The sequence below is a fragment of the Canis lupus genome, chromosome 11 (genome assembly GCF_048164855.1).
Source record: "Canis lupus baileyi chromosome 11, mCanLup2.hap1, whole genome shotgun sequence".
Classification (NCBI taxonomy): Eukaryota; Metazoa; Chordata; class Mammalia; order Carnivora; family Canidae; genus Canis; species Canis lupus.
This window is the reverse complement of record NC_132848.1, coordinates 33,780,088-33,800,980: the sequence shown is the minus strand read 5'-3', so window position 1 is coordinate 33,800,980 and position 20,893 is coordinate 33,780,088. Positions and strand designations below refer to the sequence as shown.

The window sequence follows — 20,893 nt, the reverse complement described above, 5'->3', positions numbered from 1 at the left end:
CTATGGCTATTCCAGCACTCCTGTGATGTAGCTACAGTCTTATGGGTTCTATCCCATAAATACAGAAAATGTAATGATCAGATTAAATGGGGCTCAGAAGAAATGCACAGAGTTAAGGAACACATGGATGGCTCAGTGGTTGAGTGTCTGCCTTCAGCTCAGGGCATGATCCCAGTCTGGGAATCGAGTCCTGCATTGGGCTCCCCAAAAGGAGCCTGCTTCTGCCTCTGCCTGTATCTCTGCCTCTCTCTGTGTCTCTCATGGGGAAAAAAAAAAAAAGAAAAAAGAAAAGTGCAGAGTAAGAAGCAGTATCAGAAATCCCTAAACCCTTGGGACGCATGAATGGCTCAGTGGTTGAGTGTCTGCCTTCGGCTCAGGGCTTGATCCTGGAGTCCAGGGATCAAGTCCCGTGTTGGGCTCCCTGCATGGAGCCTGCTTCTCCCTCTGCCTATGTCTCTGCCTCTCTCTCTGGTCCCTCATGAATAAATAAAATCTTAAAAAAAAAAAAAAAAGAAAGAAAGAAAGAAATACCTAAACCCAGTGTTACACAGAAGGAACCAAATCAAGTCCCTCCAAGTGTTATTTCAGAGTTAATACATAAAAAAGGCTTATAGGATGTAACTCAATTATAAAAATATAATTACTACAGAGTAAATCAAACTTCAAGCATCTGTGCTTAAAGCATTGCTCAATATTATCTAAGCTATTTTAATGTTTTCAACTGACTCATACCCAAACTACAGCTGAAAAAATAATAAACCCAGCTTAATATCGACAAAGAAATGGCACAGTAATTCAGAAACGATTGTAAATTTAAATCTGGATAACCAAACTCTGGCAGTCTATGTTTCTTATTCCTTTTTCCTAAGGAGTATTAGACAACCCTTTTGTGACAAAGCGTTATCAGTGATGAATTCTCTGATAAAAGAAACAAGTTTCAAGGACTGTTTTGTCATAATCATTAGAGAATAATACAGCCAAGAATAGAAGTCTTCAGACTCAGGCCAAGATTTTCTCCTTTATTCATTTTTTTTTTAAGATTTTATTTATTTATTCATTAAATTTATTTATGAATAAATAAATTTATTTAATTTATTTATTTCTCAATAAATTTTCAACTTGATTTATTGCTATCACTGGTCAAATGTTCCTAGAAAGATAAATCTTGAGCTGTCAATTGACTTTTGAATCAAGCACATATGAATCCACTTTTAGAACTCTCCCCTACAAAGGAAGAAGAGAAGAGATGGGGTTTTATGCTTCCAAGATTCTTACCAACTTCTGCTCCAACCACTGACTGGCGGAGGACAAGCTGCTTTGGGAGAGAAAGCCTTGCTCTGCTCTCTATTGGAGTGTCAGGAACAAAAGTCACTGGTCCATGATCGGGGCAGTCTGAGGGATAGGCTCGGTCACAGAGAGTGCACCCTGTGGGTAGGAAATTTGAGACACAGAAATGGCATTAGTTCAAGCAGCCTAAAGTACCACCTGCTTTCTTATTTAAATGCTAATTACTAAAGTGTAACTAGTAAGAAGCAAAGTTCTAGTAAAAATACTCTGTCAAAGAATCACTTTCTTACACTAAGATACATATCCCACTCTTACATCTCTTTCCAGTAAGAGCAGATCAAATCTCACAGAACAATTTTACTGTTTCAGTCCAGAAGAGACTGATCAAAAAGTAACAGTATATTAATTCAAAAAAAAAAAAGTACAGTGTTCTTGGGGCACCTGGGTGGCTCAAGTGTGGTTGAATGTCTGCCTTCAGCTCAGGTCACAATCCTGGGGTCCTGGGACTGAGTCCTGCATCGGGCTCCCATGGGGAGCCTGCTTCTCCCTCTATGTTTCTGCCTCTGTCTCTCATGAATAAATAAATAAAATCTTAAAAAAAGAGTAGTGTTCTTTACATTAAGTAAATACCTAATACTTTTAGATATGGTACCTAAAGTCCTAAGATTCCAATTCTACCAAACTATATGAGCAAATAGGAGTTGAAATGCCATCATACAAAGCCAAAACAGAGATGACAATATAGGTCAAGAGTCAGAGCTAGGGGGAATCCCTGGGTGGCTCAGCGGCTTAGCACCTGCCTTCGGCCCAGGGTGTGATCCTCAAGTCCTGGGATCGAGTCCCACATCGGGCTCCCCGCATGGAGCCTGCTTCTCCCTCTGCCTGTGTCTCTACCTCTGTGTCTCTCCTGCATAAATAAAATCTAAAGAGTCAGAGCTAGGTGCATGACTGCCAACTTTTGCTTCATTATGAACAAACTGGCTGCCCAGGTTTGATGACAGATTCTTAAGACAAAAAAAAAACAAAAACACAAAAAAAAACAAAAAAACAAATGCTCTTAGGGACAGTAGGTAGTCATATTCTTGCAGTATTTAAGACTTTTAATTTCTTACTGTTCATATAGTCTTTCTTTTTGCATTGTCAGAAAGGGTGCTGTCTTTATATATACTGCTGTCTATGGTTACTGTAACTTTTTTTTTTTTTTAAGATTTTATTTATATCTTCATGAGAGACACAGAGACAGAGGCAGAGACACAGGCAGAGGGAGAAGCAGGCTCCACGCAGGGAGCCTGTAGTGGGACTCAATCCTGGGACTCCAGGATCACGCCCTGGGCTGAAGGCAGGTGCTAAACTGCTGAGCCACCCAGGGATCCCCTGGTTACTGTAACTTCACTTTTAGAAGCTCATGAGTATCCCTGTCCATAAATCTGCTTCATTTCTGTTAAGGAATAGCACACATGACCCTATCAGTCAATGATTATGTTCAAACTTTCCAAATTCATCCACAAAACAGATGGAATACATCAACCTCAGAACCAAAGACATCTAAGTATCTTTTTTTCCTAATTATTGAACATTTCTCATTAAATGACATAAAATATCAGTACATTTTCATATTTAGGCAAAGCAGAAATAGTATCTTACTTCAACCATTACTTGACTAAAAATACTTTGAATATCAGATTAGAGATCCCCTATACCTAGTGAGAACTGATTGTTCACTGCTCTTAATAAGAAACTATGCTAAATCTCCAAAGGAGATTCAGATTTCATACTGCAAAAAATGCTTTAAAGGTTTCTCGAAAATACACAAATGGCCAATTAGAACATGTAAAGGAAGAGGTTTGCCATCATTATCAATCTGATAATCCAAATCTAAAAAAAAAACAAACAAAAAAATCTAAACCACAATGAGATGCCACTTCACAGTTGGTAAGATGGATAACAGAAAAAGTGTTTAAAAGATGTGGAGAAACTGGAACGCTCACACATTGATGTTGAGAATTGAAAATGGTGCAATCACTTCAGAAAACTCTAACATTTCCTCAAAAAGTTAAATACAGAGTAATTCCATTCCTAAATATATATCTAAGAGACTTAAACATATGTACATACAAAAACTTGTACATGAATGTTCACACAGCAGTATTCATAATAGCCAAAGGAGAAACTAAATGTTCATAAGTGAAAGGTGGATAAACAAAATGTGGTATATTCAAACAATGGAATATTATTATACAGCCATAAAGAGGAATGAAGCACTGACACCTGCTACAACACGAATGAAATATGACAACATTGTCCTAAGGGAAAGAAGCAAATCACAAAGGCCACATATCATATGTTTCCATTATATGAAGTGTCCAGGACAGGTGAATCTATAGATAGAAAGTAGATTAGTGGTTGCCTGAGGACCGTGGCAGGGAGGGAAGGGAGTTGGAAGGGCAGGAATGATGAGCAACTGCTAGTGGGGTATCTTTACAGGGTGTTAATGCTTTGAAATTAGATAGTGGTGATTGTTACACAACTTTGTCAGTATACAAAAAAACTACGAAATTGTACACTTTAAAATGTGTATGTGAATTCTATCTCATTTTTTAAAAAACACACACAGGAGGACAGCCCTGGTGGCGCAGCAGTTTAGCTCCACCTGCAGCCCGGGGTGTGATCCTGGAGACCCAGGATGGAGTCCCACGTTGGGTTCCCTGCAAGGAGCCTGCTTCTCCCTCTGCCTGTGTCTCTGCCTCTCTCTCTCTCTGTCTCTCATGAATAAATAAATAAATAAAATCTTTAAAACACACACACACAGGAGCAAGATTCCACATGACCACTTAAAAAAGAATCAACAGGCTTATTTAGGCCTCTCTTATCCTCTGCTGAGTTAATGAGCCTCCATTAATCATCCCTAAATTAAAATATTTTTAAATTATTGATTTCAGACTTTAAAAGTTTAACATAAAAGTTCTCCTCACTGCTTGGCTTCTGAGGCACCAGAAGCTTTGTCCTACTTTTCTGACCCTCCTGTTCAGTCTACTTTGGAAGCTCTTCCTCTACCCTCTCTTATACTCCACACTCTCACTAGGAGATAATTTTACCCCCCTTCCATGGCTATGATTGACATTCTAATGCTGAGGATCCCTGAGTATTTGCAGACAGATCTCTGTGCTCCAGATTAAAATTCTCATTAGACATCTCTATTGAGGCATGGCTGGGTGGCTCAGTTGGTTAAGCATCTGCCTTGGGCTCAGGTCATGGTCACTGGCTCCCTGCTCTATGGGGAGTCTCCTCCTCCTTCTTATGCCCCTCCCCCCCTTGTGTTCTGTCAAATAAATAAAATCTTAAAAAAAAAACTCTATTGGGTATTTTATAGACACTGAAATCAACATGTCTGAAACCAGCTCCTCAAAAAAAAAAAAAAAAGAGGCCTCCTCCACCATTCATTATCCTAAGAAGTAGTACCACTCTCCACCTAGTTTCCCATGCCAGAAACCAGGGGATATCTCCTTCACCCTTCTCTCCCCCAACTTTAATTGGCAAGCTCTACTAAGTTTTTTGTAAATACTCCCCACTTTCCTCAACATCACCTCAACTCCAGGTTAGAAAATCACCTTCCACTTAAATTTTGGCATCATCTTCCTTACCTGCCTACTCGTCTCACTTTTGCAACAGAGCCCCCATCCCAAATTGCACTCGTTAAGACCACTGACTTCTTAGAAGACCCTTTGGGTTCTGGCTCCTACTTCTTTCTCATCACCTACATACTATGCTTCAACAATTCTGAAGCATGCAAAATTTTTTTAGTCCTAGGTACTTACAGGTGCCAACTCCTGTCTGGGACACTGTTCTTCCTGATACTCAGCTACCAACATCTTTCTTGTCCTTCAAGTCTGTGCTAACTAACATATGCACTGCCTCCCCTGGTAACTCTTCTCTATTCCTTCCATGGCTTGGTTAGATGCTCCGCTTTAGGCTCTCTTAAACCTAATATTTAATCCCATCTTCCCACTTATGTTGTATTACGATAGCTTGTTTACTTGCCTATGCCTCCCATCAGACATAAGCTCTTTAAAGGCATGTGTCATCTCTCACAGACTGTTTTCTACCCTGCCTCTAGCACAGAGTAAAGCACTCGACACGTTTCCTGCATGAATGAAGCATGTAGTAACACCAACAAATGAACAGTCTTTACACTGCTTTTTGTTACCACTGCCCCATAAAAAGAATTCTTACATGTCCAACTATAGTAATTTACATGCATTCTGAGCAAAAATAAAAACTGTGTTCGTATCAACCGACATTTTTTCCATGGGGATAAGATAGTACATATCATCTAATAAATTTGTCTTATATTGACAAAGCACACAGCATGACACACAGACTACCTCACTGAGCATGAAACACAGACTACCTCACTGAAGTTTACTTCTATAATAACTCTATTTCTGAAACCCAGGGAAATATCATGAATATATTGGTCTGACCTTATCTGTAAAATACAGAAGGAAATGACCCTGGTTTCCTTATTTTAGAATACTTAAGAACCAACAAAATGTCTGTATGTCATTCAGCTGGAGGAAAAGGCACATTAATAAAGCACAATACACAAAGAAAAATTCCAAAATTTACTTTCTATGCTTCCCTAACACGTGACTTTGGACTAAATCTATTAGAGATGATGACCCTTTCTACCAATATTTCCAAAAGAAAAAGGCTAAATACACTCACAAATTGTAAACAAGGTTGCCATATTTTCCTTGTTTGAATTGGAGTCTTCCATTTGCAGTGAAGGTGGTACAAAAGAAAGACTGTCTGAAGATACATCTACATGACCTGTCCCCATAGCAACCTCCTGGGTGATGGAGGAGACAGCCACAGGTTCTAGGCTTAGGCCAACTTCATGGAGGGAAACAGATTCTAGGGAGGCGAGGTTGTGTGAGGTAGAGAGTGCCACGCTTACAGAGTTGGTGCTCATGGCCACGGTGTGAATGGAGTCACTGAGGGCACTGTCAGACATCCCGTTGACCCGACTTGCAATGTGGTCCGTCTCCATGACCACAGGGAGCTCCAGGCCATTCCCATGAATGGGTATCACACCACCATGTCCTACAGTGTCTGCTGCAAGATTGCTGCTCACAGAATCAACAGACAAAGGTTCATGACTTCTGGAGCCATTTGGGATCTGGGAATGCTCGCCTGCAACACCATCCATCGTAAGTTCTTCTGCCATTCCATCTGTAGAGATTGGGCTGGTAACCCTAGAGACGTTCTCCATAGTGATTGTTGTGTCCAAGGCCACCTCGTGGCCATCACTGGGATGAAGACTTTGGGCACCATGTGTATTCACAGAGCGAGAGTCTATTGAAACAATGCCTGGCTCCAATCCAACATTTCCACTGGACTGATAGGGATCTAGAGCTGAAGCGTTATTGGCGATAGACAGTGCTGTATTACCATCAACATTTATAGAGTTAGGGTGTATATACTGAGGAGGTGGTCTGTCAGCTAAATAAGATAAAATGCCTGGGAAAGGGAAAAGATGAGATATCAGAGATTTTTTAGTACAGCATTAAATATAAGAAATTCCAAATGCTAGAAACTATTTTCCTTACAAATAACTAGATTAATCTCTTACCTACTTCTCTGGCTTAACTGATATACTTTATAAAAACAGCAACATAAATAGACGATAAAAGAATCTTTACTTACTTATTTGGTTAAATTGATATATATACCTTATAAATAGCAACATACATATACCATAATTCAGTTTTCCCTGTGAAACTCAGACACTATAAAAGATTATCCCTGTGAAACTCAGACACTATAAAAGATTAACTATGTTCCTTTGAAGTCCATGGAAATTAAGCATTTAAATGATGCCTTTAATATATACATAGTTGGAATTCCTGAGACCCAAGATGCTGAAATTTGTTTTATAAAAATTAAAAGGTAAAATGATTTTTTTTTTAATTTTTTTTTTTATTTATTTATGATAGGCAAACAGTGAGAGAGAGAGAGGCAGAGACACAGGCAGAGGGAGAAGCAGGCTCCATACACCGGGAGCCCGACGTGGGATTTGATCCTGGGTCTCCAGGATCGCGCCCTGGGCCAAAGGCAGGCGCTAAACCGCTGCGCCACACAGGGATCCCGGTAAAATGATTTAAAAGCAGATCTTCCAGGGATGCCTACGTGGCTCAGTGGTTGAGCACCTATCTGCCTTTGGCTCGGGCATCCTGGGGTTCTGGGATCGAGTTCCACATCGGGCTCCCCACTGGGAACCTGCTTCTCCCTCTACCTATGTCTCTGCCTCTCTGTATGTCTCTCATGAATAAATAAAATCTTTGAAAAAAAGTAAAAATAAAAAAGAAATATAACTAAGTTTTAAGTTATTAAACTATCATAGCATATTACATTCCATTCAAAACAAAGTCACAATTGAATCTGCTTTATTAAAACCAAAAGAAATACTTGAATATACATGCTTGTAAGGATATGGTGAAATGGTACCTGCTGCATTGCCAGTGGGAATGAAAATTACTAAAACTTCCTTGGAAAGTATATATATTAAGAACCCAAAAGACATTCATGTGCTCTTGCACAAGAAATTCCACTGAGGATAATCTTCCCTAAATGCATTTTATAGATATTATATACAAAGACATTCCTGTAATAAGAACCTAGAAAAACCAAACTGTCCAACAATAAAGATTGATTATAAATAAACCATGGAATATCCATTCAGAAGACTATAATGCAGCATTAAAAATAATAATTATGAAAACCATACAGCAGTTATGGAAAATAACTACAGAAAAAAATGAAGTAGGGACACCTGGGTGGCTCAGTGGTTGAGCGTCTGCTTTCAGCTCAGAGCGTGATCCTGAGGTCCTAGGATGGGGATTCCCATCAGGCTCCCCACAGGGAGCCTGCTTCTCCCTCTGCCTATGTCTCTGCCTGTCTCTCATGAATAAATAAACAAAATCTTAAAAAAAAAAAAAAAAAAAGGAAAGAAAAATATAAAGTGGAAAAGGATACACAATCATATAGAAAGTATAGTCTTAATTATAAAAAATATTAAAAAACTATACACTGAGATAAAAGGAGGGAAGTACATCAAAAAGATGGACGATGGAACTATGTATGAGTGGTTCTCCTCCCTATTTGCTAAATTTTCTAAAATAAATATTTAGAACAAAAATATCAATAAACTTAACCTATAAACTTGAATTTATAATAATGACACTAACAGGATATATGGTTGATAGGAATTACAACTGCAGAATTATAAAAACTGAATCAAGGAAATACTGGAGGAAAGAAGGAGAAAAATTGCTTAAGCACCCTTAATAAATAAAACTTAGTCTAACTGTTATATTAATAATGTGTTATCTGTACATTGTAAGAGGAAAGGTACAAAAATATTTTTTCCCACCTAGATATTAATATCCAATACTGAAAAACAGAAAAAAGTGTTATTCAAGTCTTCAAGAAAGGAGGTTAAGAGGAGGCTTTCTTCTAATGTTCCAAATAACTGTACTACTTACCAGGTAGAATGGTTCTGAAGTAACTGCTCTCCAGGTGGGGGTACGGTGGTGGAGGTAGGGTGTAGTTTCTTTCGGGTAACCCGCACATCACCCCTCGATCCCCAATACCCATTGGGAGCATTAGAGACAAAGCAGAAGGCAAAGAGCTCAGGGAGGGACCCAGGTTTGGAATTGCCACTGGCAGGCCTACAAAAAAATGTTTTTTTCCTCAATTAAAAGAAAGTAAGTACTTAAAAACTCTTTCTATAATCACTAGCTAAACTCTTTGGGAGGTTTCTACATATGGGGGGAAAAATCTCACCTAGTAGCCCCTTATCTCCATAGACAGTATTGTGCAAATATCCAGAAATAGGTCTAAAGGGAGTTAAGTTAGTTTTAAAATGGTCAAGCTGATCTTCCAGTTGTCTGTATTGCTTTTAAGTATTAAAACATTACAATTAAAAAACTAGTTTAAATACAGTTTAAGAGAACAAATCATATAGAGATAAAAATAATGGGAAAAAATACCAAAGTTCACAGGAGTGGTCTCTGAGTAATGATATTACGAATTCTTTTCCTGTATTATTTGTATTTCCCATTTTACATGGTGAGAATGTTTTGCTTTTTAAAAATTCAAAGATATGCTTATACTTGGAAGGTAAATGCAAAACTGCACAAATATACTTTCATGTACTCTTTTGTGTATTTCCTATATTTCATAATTTAAAAAAGTTAAATTTTAGATATTTATCTTTGATTATACTTGCAAAGTGTCAAAGTGACTCTTACTATGCCTAAGTATAACAATGAATACTCACAAACTTGGACAGTGCTAATTTGCATTATTTTTGCCAGTGGCAATATTTTTTAATAGGCCTTTACTCCTTAACAAGAGTGTTCACTAAAAGGAATGCCTAAGAGATAATCAAATGAGTTTACTAATAAGTTTTTTTAAATTTCTTTTGGACACCTGAAAAGAAGGTAGAGACCCTAGTGTAGATGAATTTATTCAGCTGCTGCATTTTAGTAACTAAGCAGGTAATCCCTACAGAGAACTATTTAAACAAATTAAAGATTTAAAACACCCTTAAACATTTTTAAAAAAATTTTATTAAGTAATCTCTACATTCAACACGGGACTCAAATGTACAATCTTGAAATCAAGAATCACATGCTCCACAGACAGGCATCTCCATTAACTCAAATTGTGATAAAGAAAGTCCAATACAGGAGCACCTGAGTGGCTCAGTTGGTTAAGCATCTGCTTTTGGCTCAGGTCATGATCTCAGGATCCTGGGATCCAGCCTTATGTCAGGCTCTGTGCTCAGCAGGGAGCCTGCTTCTCCCTCTCCCTGTGATATCTCCCTTTCTCACAAATAAATAAATAAAACCTTAAAAAATAAAGTCCAATACATTACAATGCCATAGATCATTAAGAGTCAATAGCTTATCTCTTTGCTCTTCCAAAAGAAAAAGAAAATAAATAAAAGTTTTTTAAAGTACAGTGATGGAGGAAAATGAGAGCTTTTTCTATACTATTTCTGAGTACGGAGGCTAACAGCATTTCCACAGAGGAGATCTCTGGTACCTCCTCTTTTAATTTTAAGCCTGGTGTATTTGCAGTTGTTGCCAATTCCAGAGGTAATAAAAAATGAAGCTCAAGCGCTCTTACTTTCTGGGAACAGTTGGTAGAATAACTTTCATTCTCTTCTATTAACCCAGGGACAGAGTGCTAAAGATGTGAACCAGATGAACAGATAAACCTAGATAAAATGCCAAGTCAATTACATCTCTAGATAAAGGCCACCAACCCCACAACAGGACTAATAAAAAAAACTGCTACTCCTATCCACTACAACTCCAGTAGTCCACAAAAACATTTCTTCCATGATGCTGCCACATGTGGAACTGTTGCTCAGACCTGCTGGGCTTCTCCTTTACACTCTTAAAGGGGCTTTGTCTCCCTTTAGGCTCCACCAAGAACTGATAATGCAATTAAGTATTGAAATTCAGTGGCTCTCCCTTACTACTCACCTGGGGCAGGGATGGCATTGTGAGTGGGTGAGGCAGCCAACCCTAGATGACTCCCTGAGACTGGCAAGGCATTGCTCACAGAGGATGAAGTCAGCTGCTCCATCCCCACTGGGCTCAGGTTCATTTCATTCATCCTAAGAAAGAGCACACATGACCCATTAGGCAAAATCTTACCTCAGTAATTCCATTTAAGTTACTGAAGAGTAACTGCCCTCCAGCCAGGGTAGCTGCAGCCTGACCCTGAGCAATCCCAGCAGCTGGAGCTGCAAGTGGAGCGGTGGTAGCGGCTCCTCTCAGGAGACCACCAGATCACCCCTTCCTGTGGCCTCACCATGGCGACCTACGGGCAGAGCTGTGCGCAGCCAATGTGTGTTCCTCCATCCTATGTTGACCTTGGCAAGGCTGCCAGAGATATTTTCAACAAAGGATTTGGTTTTGGGTTGGTGAAACTGGATGTGAAAACAAAGTCATGCAGTGGTGTGGAACTCTCAACGTCTGGTTCATCTAATACAGACACTGGTAAAGTTACTGGAACCTTGGAGACCAGATATAAATGGTGTGAGTATGGCCTGACTTTCACAGAAAAGTGGAACACCGATAACACTCTGGGAACAGAAATCGCAATTGAAGACCAGATCTGTCAAGGTTTGAAACTGACATTTGATACCATCTTTTCACCAAACACAGGAAAGAAAAATAGTAAAATCAAGCCTTCTTACAAGCGGGAGTGTATAAACCTTGGTTGTGACGTTGACTTTGATTTTGCTGGACCTGCAATCCATGGTTCAGCCGTCTTTGGTTATGGCTTGCTGGCTACCAGATGACTTTTGACAGTGCCAAATCAAAGCTGACAAGACATAACTTTGCAGTAGGCTACAGGACTGGGGACTTCCAACTACACGCTAATGTCAATGACAGGATAGAATTTGGAGGATCAATTTAATCAGAAAGTATGTGAAGGAAAAAAAAAAAAAAAGAAAAAAAAAAAGAAAGTATGTGAAGATCTTGATACTTCAGTAAACCTTGCTTGGACATCAGGCAAAAGTCAACAACTCTAGTTTAACTGGAGTGGGCTACACTCAGACTCTGAGGCCTGGTGTCAAGCTTACACTGTCTACCCTGGTAGATGGGAAGAGCATTAATGCTGGAGGCCACAAACTTGGGCTTGCCCTGGAGTTGGAGGCTTAATCCAGCTGAAAGAAACCTCTGGGAATGGTTATCAGAGGATTTGGCCTTAATATATTTCCAGTGTGACCAGCAGGCTTCCCCCCCTCCCTCCCCCAAGAAGGTGATCAAAACAAAGGATGATCTGAACAAGAGCTGTATTTTAAATATTTAGACAGTTACTTGTTAGCTGGTTTCTAGTTAAATTGGTTATCTAGTTACCAATACTGCAGTCCTCCAGTCACCTATACATTATTTAAATATATTTAACTGTTAAATGCGCTACCCACCAATAATGAAATAGACCTTTATGAAAACTGTGTAATTGTGTGCATGTTTGTTATGTTCCTATTAACATTGAAAATTGCCATTGAACCAGAAGGATCAGTGGAAGTTTTAAGATGAGGTTAAAAAATTTCTGTTAAATTTGGCCATCATTAGAATTACTTTTGGTATCCCCAGACATTACAGATTATGAATAAAAACAAGTATACATAATTAATGACTCCAAGTAAAAAAAAAAAAAAAGAAGTTATTGAAGAGCCTGAAAAGATCGGGGGAGGGAAATGGGAGCTGACTAACTACTACTTAATTTTTATTATGCTCACAGTTCTCTAAGATAGAGTTATTCTTTCTACTGATCAGGAAACTAGGATTCAAAGACATTAATTCAGTCAAGGTCACAAAACAGAAAAGGACTTAACTCAGGGGTTTTGTTCCAAACCCTATGTACACTGCCTGAAGAAAAGTGCAATTCTTAGAGCATATGGCAGAGTTTGTTTCAAATCATCCAAGTTTTCTTTCACAGTATTTTATGCAAATGGTCTATTACTTCAAACCAGACCTCTGTATACAGTTTGTTTTAACCCACTCAAAATAATTTTTACTAATTCTTTTTACTAAGAGTTACAGCAATAGTGGGTCTGAATTCAATTATTAATGGTGTGAAGAAGCACCATATTTCCTTCATGGATTAGATTTTATTAAAATTCTGTATAGAGGGCAGCCCTGATGGCCTAGCAGTTTGGCGCCGCCTTCAGCCCAGCGTGTGATCCTGGAGACCCAGGATCCAGTCCCACGTCAGGCTCCCTGCGTGGAGCCTGCTTCTCCCTCTGCCTGTGTCTCTGCCTCTCTATCTGTGTCTGTCTTCAATAAATAAATAAAATATCTTAAAAATAAATAAATTTCTGTACAGAAATCTTAATAGCCACCAAATAGGTTATTATGTAAGCTTTGCTACACATACTTTATAAAAATTTACTTCATATTCTCTCACCAAGTCTTCAAAATAAATGAGGAAACCAGGCTCAGAGACATGTTCTATGCCCCAAATCATAGCACAGATCATACTGCAAAACACTGCCAAAACGTTTTTCTATACATCAAATCTTTTTTTTTAAATCTAGACCATTTTTGTCAAGCCAAAAAATCTGAGAATCGCCCTTTCTATGCAATCTACGTTACATTGTCATTAATAATGTTATCAGAATAACAGTGGTTTGAACAAGACGTTATTGGAGGCTATCAAATAACTATTAGTTCCTATATCAAAATTTAGAGATGGGACACCTGGGTGGCTCAGGGGTTAAGTGTCTGCCTTCGGCTTAGGGTGTGATCCTGAAGTCCTGGGAGCGAGTCCCACTTTGGGCTCCCTGCATGGAGCCTGCTTCTCCCTCTGCCTATGTCTCTGCCTCTCTCTCTCTGTCTCTCATAATAAACAAAATCTTAAAAAAAAAAAAAAAATTAGAGACTACCATACTATAAACATTATAATTTCAAGAGGCTAGTCAATAGGTTATCCAAAGGTCACTAAAGACCTGGTTAAGCATCTGCCTTGGGCTCAGGTCATGATGTTGGGGTCCTGGGATCAAGCTCAGGGTCCAACTCCTTGCTCAGTAGCCATCTGCATCTCCCTCTCCCTTCGTCCCTCCGCCTGCTCATGCTCATGTGTGCTTTCTCTCAAATAAATAAAATCTTTAAAAATCTTAAAAAAAAAAAAACAAAACCTCTACTCCTTATACTGAGAATAAGTATAGGGAACAGTAATGCAAGTTCTTCTGTGTCTGTGTACATGGGAAGAGTAAAGGAGAAGAGGAATCAAATGGATTTACACATTCCCTAGCATTGAGAGCAAACCTAAATAGGTTTTTCATTTGAAAAATGGCAGTATCAGCCACCAATAAACCTGAAAATAGTAATAGCTCATACTTACTACTCCCTTACTACATGTGTTAGGCACTGACCTAAGTGATTTACATGTAATTATTTCACCTAATCCTTGTAAGTGAGGTAGGTACTATTCTTGATCCCATTTTAGAGATGAGAAAACAGAGAGGCTAAGAAACTTAACCCAAGATTACATAACAAGTGGCAAAGTTGGGACTTAAATCCAGGTCTGCCAATTTAAGAAACCTAAGCTGAATCACTATGTTGTGCACCTGAAACTAACATAACATTAAATATCAAGACCTGAAATCAATATAACGCTGTAGGACAACTACAATAAAAAAAACTTGGGCAGCCCCGGTGGCTCAGCGGTTTAGCGCCGCCTTCAGCCCGGGGCCTGATCCTGCAGACCCGGGATCGAGTCCTACATCGGGCTCCCTGCATGGAGCCTGCTTCTCCCTCTCTCTCTCTCTCTGTCTCTCATGAATAAATAAATAAAATCTTAAAAAAAAAAGAAAAAAAAAACTCAAGCTTTTAACTATAATTAGAAAGACAGTTACACTAATAGAACCATTTTGCCTTTTACATAGTTCCAGTAATTAGGAGCTGTATATTTATATTGTGGGTTGTGTTTAAAGTCCCACATAGACCTGTTCCTGCATTATTCTACATTCACAGGCTTTAATCTTACCCCAGGCCAGGTATCTCATAAAACTAAACTCTCAGACATTAATAAAATGAACAAAGCCAACAGTAGAGAATAGGCACTCTGAAACATCTGCTTTGGATGGAACAATGCATTTTCAATCTTACTAAAGAGGCAAAAGACAAACGAGGTATACCTACGAAGGACAGCACATTAACAGCAGTATTTACGCTATAAAAGAATGAAAAAATCCTTATAGCCTAAAGAGACAACAGCTAACTTAATCTTGCAAGTTTCTACACATGGGCTGGTTAAAAACAGACTTTTCCTGTAACTTTTTATGGCTCCAAATGTAACTAGAACTCTACAACCACTAGAGCAGTAATGACCCACAACAAATGGGTTACAATAATTTTCTTAAAGTACACCTAAAAATCTAGCTTCAAATCTCATTCTAAAAATTCCTGAATATTAATCTGTGTACCTAATCTCCACATAAAAATCAAAATGGTGTTTCTAGGTTGACTCCTAGGCCTTCTCAAACCAGTTCAAACCAGAGTTTAATGTGAGAGGCTCAGCAGATTTCTGCTTTGTAGTGAGTCACTAAAATGTGATGACCTCAGCAGCCATAAACCAAAGGTAACTAGAATCTCAGAGAGAGAAAGCAGATGAAGGGAATTTACAATATGATCCTCATGAGACACTCTCATTCTAAAGCGTGATTCTGTTCTACCTACCTTTCTCATATGGGTTTCTGGGAAGCAATCTTGGAAGGAGGGCCAAAATCAAGACACCAACCTACCTCTCTCTTCTTCCCTCCTCATTCCTGGTAAAACCACTTCCTTCACACTTCTACACTTTCTGTGTGTGTTTCTAACTAACCTACGAATAAATCATTTGCCAGTTGCTGATCTTAATGACTTTCTTGAGTCTTCTAACTTCTTTCCAGAATGGCATATTAGGGGGCGCTTGGGTGGCTCAGTGGTTGAGCATCTGCCTTTGGCTCAGGTCATAATCCCGGGGTCCTGGGAGTGAGTCCTGCATCAGGCTCCCCACAGGAGGCCTGCTTCTCCCTCTGCTTATGTCTCTGCCTCTGGGTCTCTCATGAAAAAAAAAAAGGCATATTAGAAGCTAACTGAAACGCAGCCACTTTGCAAAATGCAATGGACAGTTTCAGCAACTTCAATGAATTTACCTTCCTCATCCTAAACATAGAGCCTATGAAAGGGCCCCAAAAGAACAGCCAAGTGTAACTATCTGGCATATTTCTGCACTGGCATGGTTATCATTAAGTACTTGAAACATCATGAAATCTGCAAAACTAATAATTTCTACCTGCAAAACTAACAACTTAATTTCTGCACATTACCATCCGAGCCATAGGGCAACCAGCAAAATTCAAGGTGGAAGCATGGTGCTAAGCTAAAAATACACCCTGGAATCCAGATCAAAATCCTAAACGTTCAAATAACTCAAAGGCATAGGGAAAAACATGTCAATGAGCCAACAATCAACGTGTGGCTATATGGATTTGGCTATTCACATTTGGAGTAAATTTGGCTGAATGAGAGTATATTCAATCCAACTCTGGTGTCTGGATTTCTTGGTCCCTTTGGGGCTTAAACCCATTTGCAAATCGCACCTGAGCTGCAACTTCCCCCTTGGCACCAAGGAAAGGCACTCTGAACTCTCGCTTGCTAAACGTTTTCCAAAGATGTCACGGGCGCGGAGCCCAAGTACTCACCTGTGATGCATCTGCTTGGGGCCAAGCGTCAGAGAAAGGAACACACGGGTGGCGGGGAACCGGCATCAGGGTCTGCGTTCCAGGGTCACGTGCTACCGCATCTTGCTCACAACCGCTGCACAGGCGCGGCCGCTCGGCCCCGCGGCCGCCCGGGGCCGCCCAACTTGTCCCTAGGGCCAGCGGCCGCGCACCCCGCCGCGAGATGGGGCATGCCGGGGGGCACCCGGGGCTCTTCCTCCAGAAGCTTCGGGAGGGACCTGCCCAACCTGGGGGGAAGGCCAAGGGCGGTCACCTAAACAGGGGAGGATGCAGTCCCCGTCCCCGGGCCGGGCCCCCGAGAGCCCGGGCGCAGCGAACGCCGCCTCCCGGGCCGGCCGGCTGACCCGCCCGCCGGCGTGGGGTCCGCAGGCCCCGCCGCCCTCGCCCCGCCCCGCCCCGGCCGGGCCCGAGCGCAGCCCACCTGCCGGCCGCGCGGGGGGCGCGCGCGCCTGCCCCACCGCTTTGTTCCTCATCCGGGCAGAGCTCGCCTCGGGCCCTCCCCGCCCGCTCACCCCCGCGCCCCGGGGGCCGCTGGCCTAAGGTTCCCCGCCCGGCCCGGCCCGGCCCGGCCCGGCCCGGCCCAGCCCGCCGTCTCCTCAGGGCCGCACCCTCCGAGGCACGTTTCCGGCTCCGCAGCCACTCGGGGCGCCTGCCGCTCCGCCCCCCGCGCGTGCGCCCCTCCCGCCCGGGCCCGCGAGCCGCGCCTGCGTTCCGGCGCCCCTCCCCCCGCCGAGCCCCGTCCGCGCCTGCGCACGGCGGGCCCCGGGCCCCAGGGTGCGGGGCCGCGGAAGGCGCCGCCAGGAGCTCCGCGGCCCAGGCCGGCGGGGTTGCGTCGAACGCCGAGCTATCGACCCGCAGTTGCTAGGCAACCAGGCTGCAGTGCCGGTAGCGAGGGAGTTCTGCGTCCCCTCCGTCCCCACACTCGGGGTTTCAGTCTCCTTAGCATTCTCCGACTAGGGAAGCGGATCCACGCAAGCCCCACAGATTTGGGCCAAGTAAGGGACTTAGCCCAAAAGATGTGGGCGCTATTGCCCAGGAGGAATTGAGAGTCTATCTTGAGTAGTTTTCACCTTATCTTACACCCGCAGGTTGTGCAGTTTCCCTGCTTCAAGTCATAAACGGTGGTGTGGGATTTGGTTCCCCTCATCTCTTTGTCCTTCTTCTCTTCTGTGCAACTGAGATGGGACAATTTTTCTCGAAAGTCATGTTTGTGAGGACTAGACATTAAAACTACAATGAACGGGGGCACCTGGGTGGCACCTAGTTCTGTATCTCCAGGCTCTCGGTCCACCTACTGAACTGCCTCTGCAGGAACACGGCCCATTGGACGTCTCCAGTGTCCCTGGAGATCCGCAGCCCAACCGGCCCCATCTCTGTTTCGTTTTTAAAACTTCTGATCAGCTCACTCCCTCCCTGCTTGAAAACCTTTCCTTTCCCGGGACTTCACATCCCACTTCAAGTACCACCCAGAGTTCACACCATGCTGTGGGCTGGGTGATCAGGTCCTTGGACCTCATCTGTCCCTCTCTTTGTCCTTGGCCTCAGCCACTCTGGCATCATGATGCACGAAAGCCACTGGGTGGGACGCCTGGGTGGCTCAGCGGTTGAGCCTCTGTCTGCCTTCTGTTCAGGTGGTGACCCGGGAGTCCTGGGATCCAGTCCCGCATCGGGCTCCCCTCGGGGAGCCTGCTTCTCCCTCTGCCTGTGTCTCTGCCTCTCTCTCTCTCTCTGTCTCTCAAGAATAAATAAATAAAATACTTAAAAAAAAAAAATCTGCAACAAACGGCCTGGTACCCTCCATACACCAGCAGAACAGTAGAGACCCAGGAATTCCTCCTTACATTCGCAAAACATCTACTGAATCGCAGCTCAAACATATAAATACAAAATAAGAATAAGACATAGGTCTTGACCTTGGACAGCTTGTAGTCTAGTGAAGACTGGATTGGGTTTTGAAAATTCAATCCCAGGTGAAGGGGCAAAGGCACACACAGTGTTTTATTTATTTATTTTAAAGATTTTACTTATTTATTCATGACGGAGAGAGACAGAGGCAGAGACACAAGCAGGCTCCATGCAGGGAGCCCGACATGGGACTAGATCCCAGGACTCCAGGATCACACCCCAGGCGGAAGGCAGTGCTAAACCACTGGGCCACTGGGGCAGCCCACACACTGTTTTAAACAAGAGGCAGGAGTGTCAACTCACATCATGTTTCCCTTCCCTTCTCATGAAAGGAAAGCACATTTCATTTGTGAGAACTAATCACTGAACATTGACAGGTCACATTGGTTTAGACCTAAAACTAATAGTTCCAGAAGAAAATATAGTAGAAAATCTTTGTAACTTTGCTAGGATGCAAAAATCCAGAACCACTAAAAAAAACTAGCAAATTGAACTTAATCAGAATTAAAACTTTTTGTCTTGAAAAACCATTGTTGACAAAATAAAAATCAAGCCAGAAATGAGTATAAAATATTTGCAAAACAAATATCTGACAAAGGACTTTTTTTTTTTTTTTTTTTTAGATTTTACTTATTTATTCATGAGAGACACAGATATAGAGAGAGGCAGAGACACGGGCAGAGGGAGAAGCAGGCTCCATGCAGGCAGCCCAATGTGTGGGACTCGATCCTGGGTCTCCAGGGTCAGAACCCCGGCCGAAGGCAGGCACTAAACCGCTGAGTTACCCAGGCATCCCCAACAAAGGACTTTTATCTGAAATATATAAAGTACCCTTTAAATTCAATAATAAGGCAAACAAGCCAAATTTTTTAAATGGGCAAAATGTTTGAATTTTACCAAAGAAGATATAGAGATGGTAGTTAAGCACACAAAAAGATGAGCAGCATAACTAGTTATGAGGGACATGCAAATCAAAACACAATAAAGTGACGACATTTCACACCTACTAGAGTGCGCAAAATTTAAAGGACTCTAACAAGTGTTGGGGCAGATGCCAAACAACTGGAACCCTCACACTTTGCTGGTGGGAATGCAAAATACTACAGCCATTTTAGAAAACAACTTAGCAATTTCTTATACCATACAATTCAGTAATTACATTCATAGGTATTTATTCAAGAGAAAAGAAAAAATATATATATAAAGACTTGTACACAAATGCTCATGGAAACCTTATTTGTAATAATCCCAAACTGTACATAGCTCAAATGTCTGTCAACTGGTGAATGAATAAACAAATTGGAGTATATCTACATAGTGGAATTCTACTCGGCAATAAAAAGGAACAAGCTACACATATATGGATGAATCTCATGTTTCATAGACAAAAGACTACATATTATGTGTGTCCACTTACATAAAATTCTAGAAAAGGAAAAACTATACTAATATAAAGCAGATAAGTGATGGTCAGGGGTTGGGGATGAGTGGGAGGGATGAGATTGCCTACAAAGGGGCATGAGGAAACTTTTAGGGGGTGATGAAAATTATCTTCATTGTGGCAGTGGTTATACAACTGTACACTTTTGTCAAAATTTATCAAACAGTACACTTGAAATTGGTTAGTTTTATTGTATGTAAAAATACCTCAAAAAGTCAATTTAGGGATTCCTGGGTGGCGCAGCGGTTTAGCGCCTGCCTTTGGCCCAGGGCGCGATCCTGGAGACCCGGGATCGAATCCCACATCAGGCTCCTGGTGCATGAAGCCTGCTTCTCCCTCTGCCTGTGTCTCTGCCTCTCTCTCTCTCTCTCTCTCTCTCTCTGTGACTATCATAAATAAATTAAAAAAATTAAAAAAAAAAAAGGTTTTAAAAAGTCAATTTAACGTAGGTCCACGGTATACTCTCATCATTTTTAACCTTTATTATAATTAATTGTTTAATTTTCTGTCTTTCCAAGTAGATTTTATTTTTTTATTTTTTTAAAAGATTTTATTGGGGATCCCTGGGTGGCTCAGTGGTTAAGTGCCTGCCTTTGGCCCAGGGCATGATTGTGGAGTCCCGGAATCAGGTCCCATGTCAGGCTCCCTGCATGGAGCCTGCTTCTCTCCCTCTGCCTGTGTCTCTGCCTCTCTCTCTTTCTCTGTGTCTCTCATGGATAAATAAATCTTTAAAAAAATAAAAATAAAAAAATAAAAAATTTTATTTATTTATTCATGAGAGACACAGAGACACAGACAAAGGAGAAGCAGGATCCATGCAGGGAGCCTGACGTGGGACTTGATCCCGGGACTCCAGGATCACGCCCTGGGCTTAAGGCGGTGCTAAACCGCTGAGCCACCCCTGCTGCCCTCAAAGTACATTTTAAGTTTTAAGATTCATATGC

General features: G+C 41.5%; 1 protein-coding gene and 1 pseudogene across 4 annotated transcripts in view; one reads left to right on the top strand and one right to left on the bottom strand.

Moving 5' to 3' along the window:
• Positions 1-17,160, bottom strand: part of PRDM4 (PR/SET domain 4) — a 28,206-nt gene extending 11,046 nt beyond the window's left edge. The window contains exons 1-6 of one of the 4 annotated variants that reach the window (XR_012039326.1): positions 17,025-17,160; positions 16,565-16,830; positions 10,845-10,978; positions 8,832-9,017; positions 6,013-6,807; positions 1,276-1,425 (exon numbers count right to left, since the gene is read on the bottom strand). Coding sequence is in view for 3 of the 4 variants with exons in the window: in XM_072844213.1 (XP_072700314.1) it covers positions 1,276-1,425; positions 6,013-6,807; positions 8,832-9,017; positions 10,845-10,978; positions 16,565-16,575 (1,276 nt within the window). In the remaining variant the exon portion in view is untranslated. The remainder of the gene's footprint in view (positions 1-1,275; positions 1,426-6,012; positions 6,808-8,831; positions 9,018-10,844; positions 10,979-16,564; positions 16,831-17,024) is intronic. The other 3 variants (XM_072844213.1, XM_072844211.1, XM_072844212.1) reach the window with 3 other exon arrangements.
• Positions 11,117-12,333, top strand: LOC140642952 (non-selective voltage-gated ion channel VDAC2-like; annotated as a pseudogene).
• Positions 17,161-20,893: the final 3,733 nt, after the last annotated feature.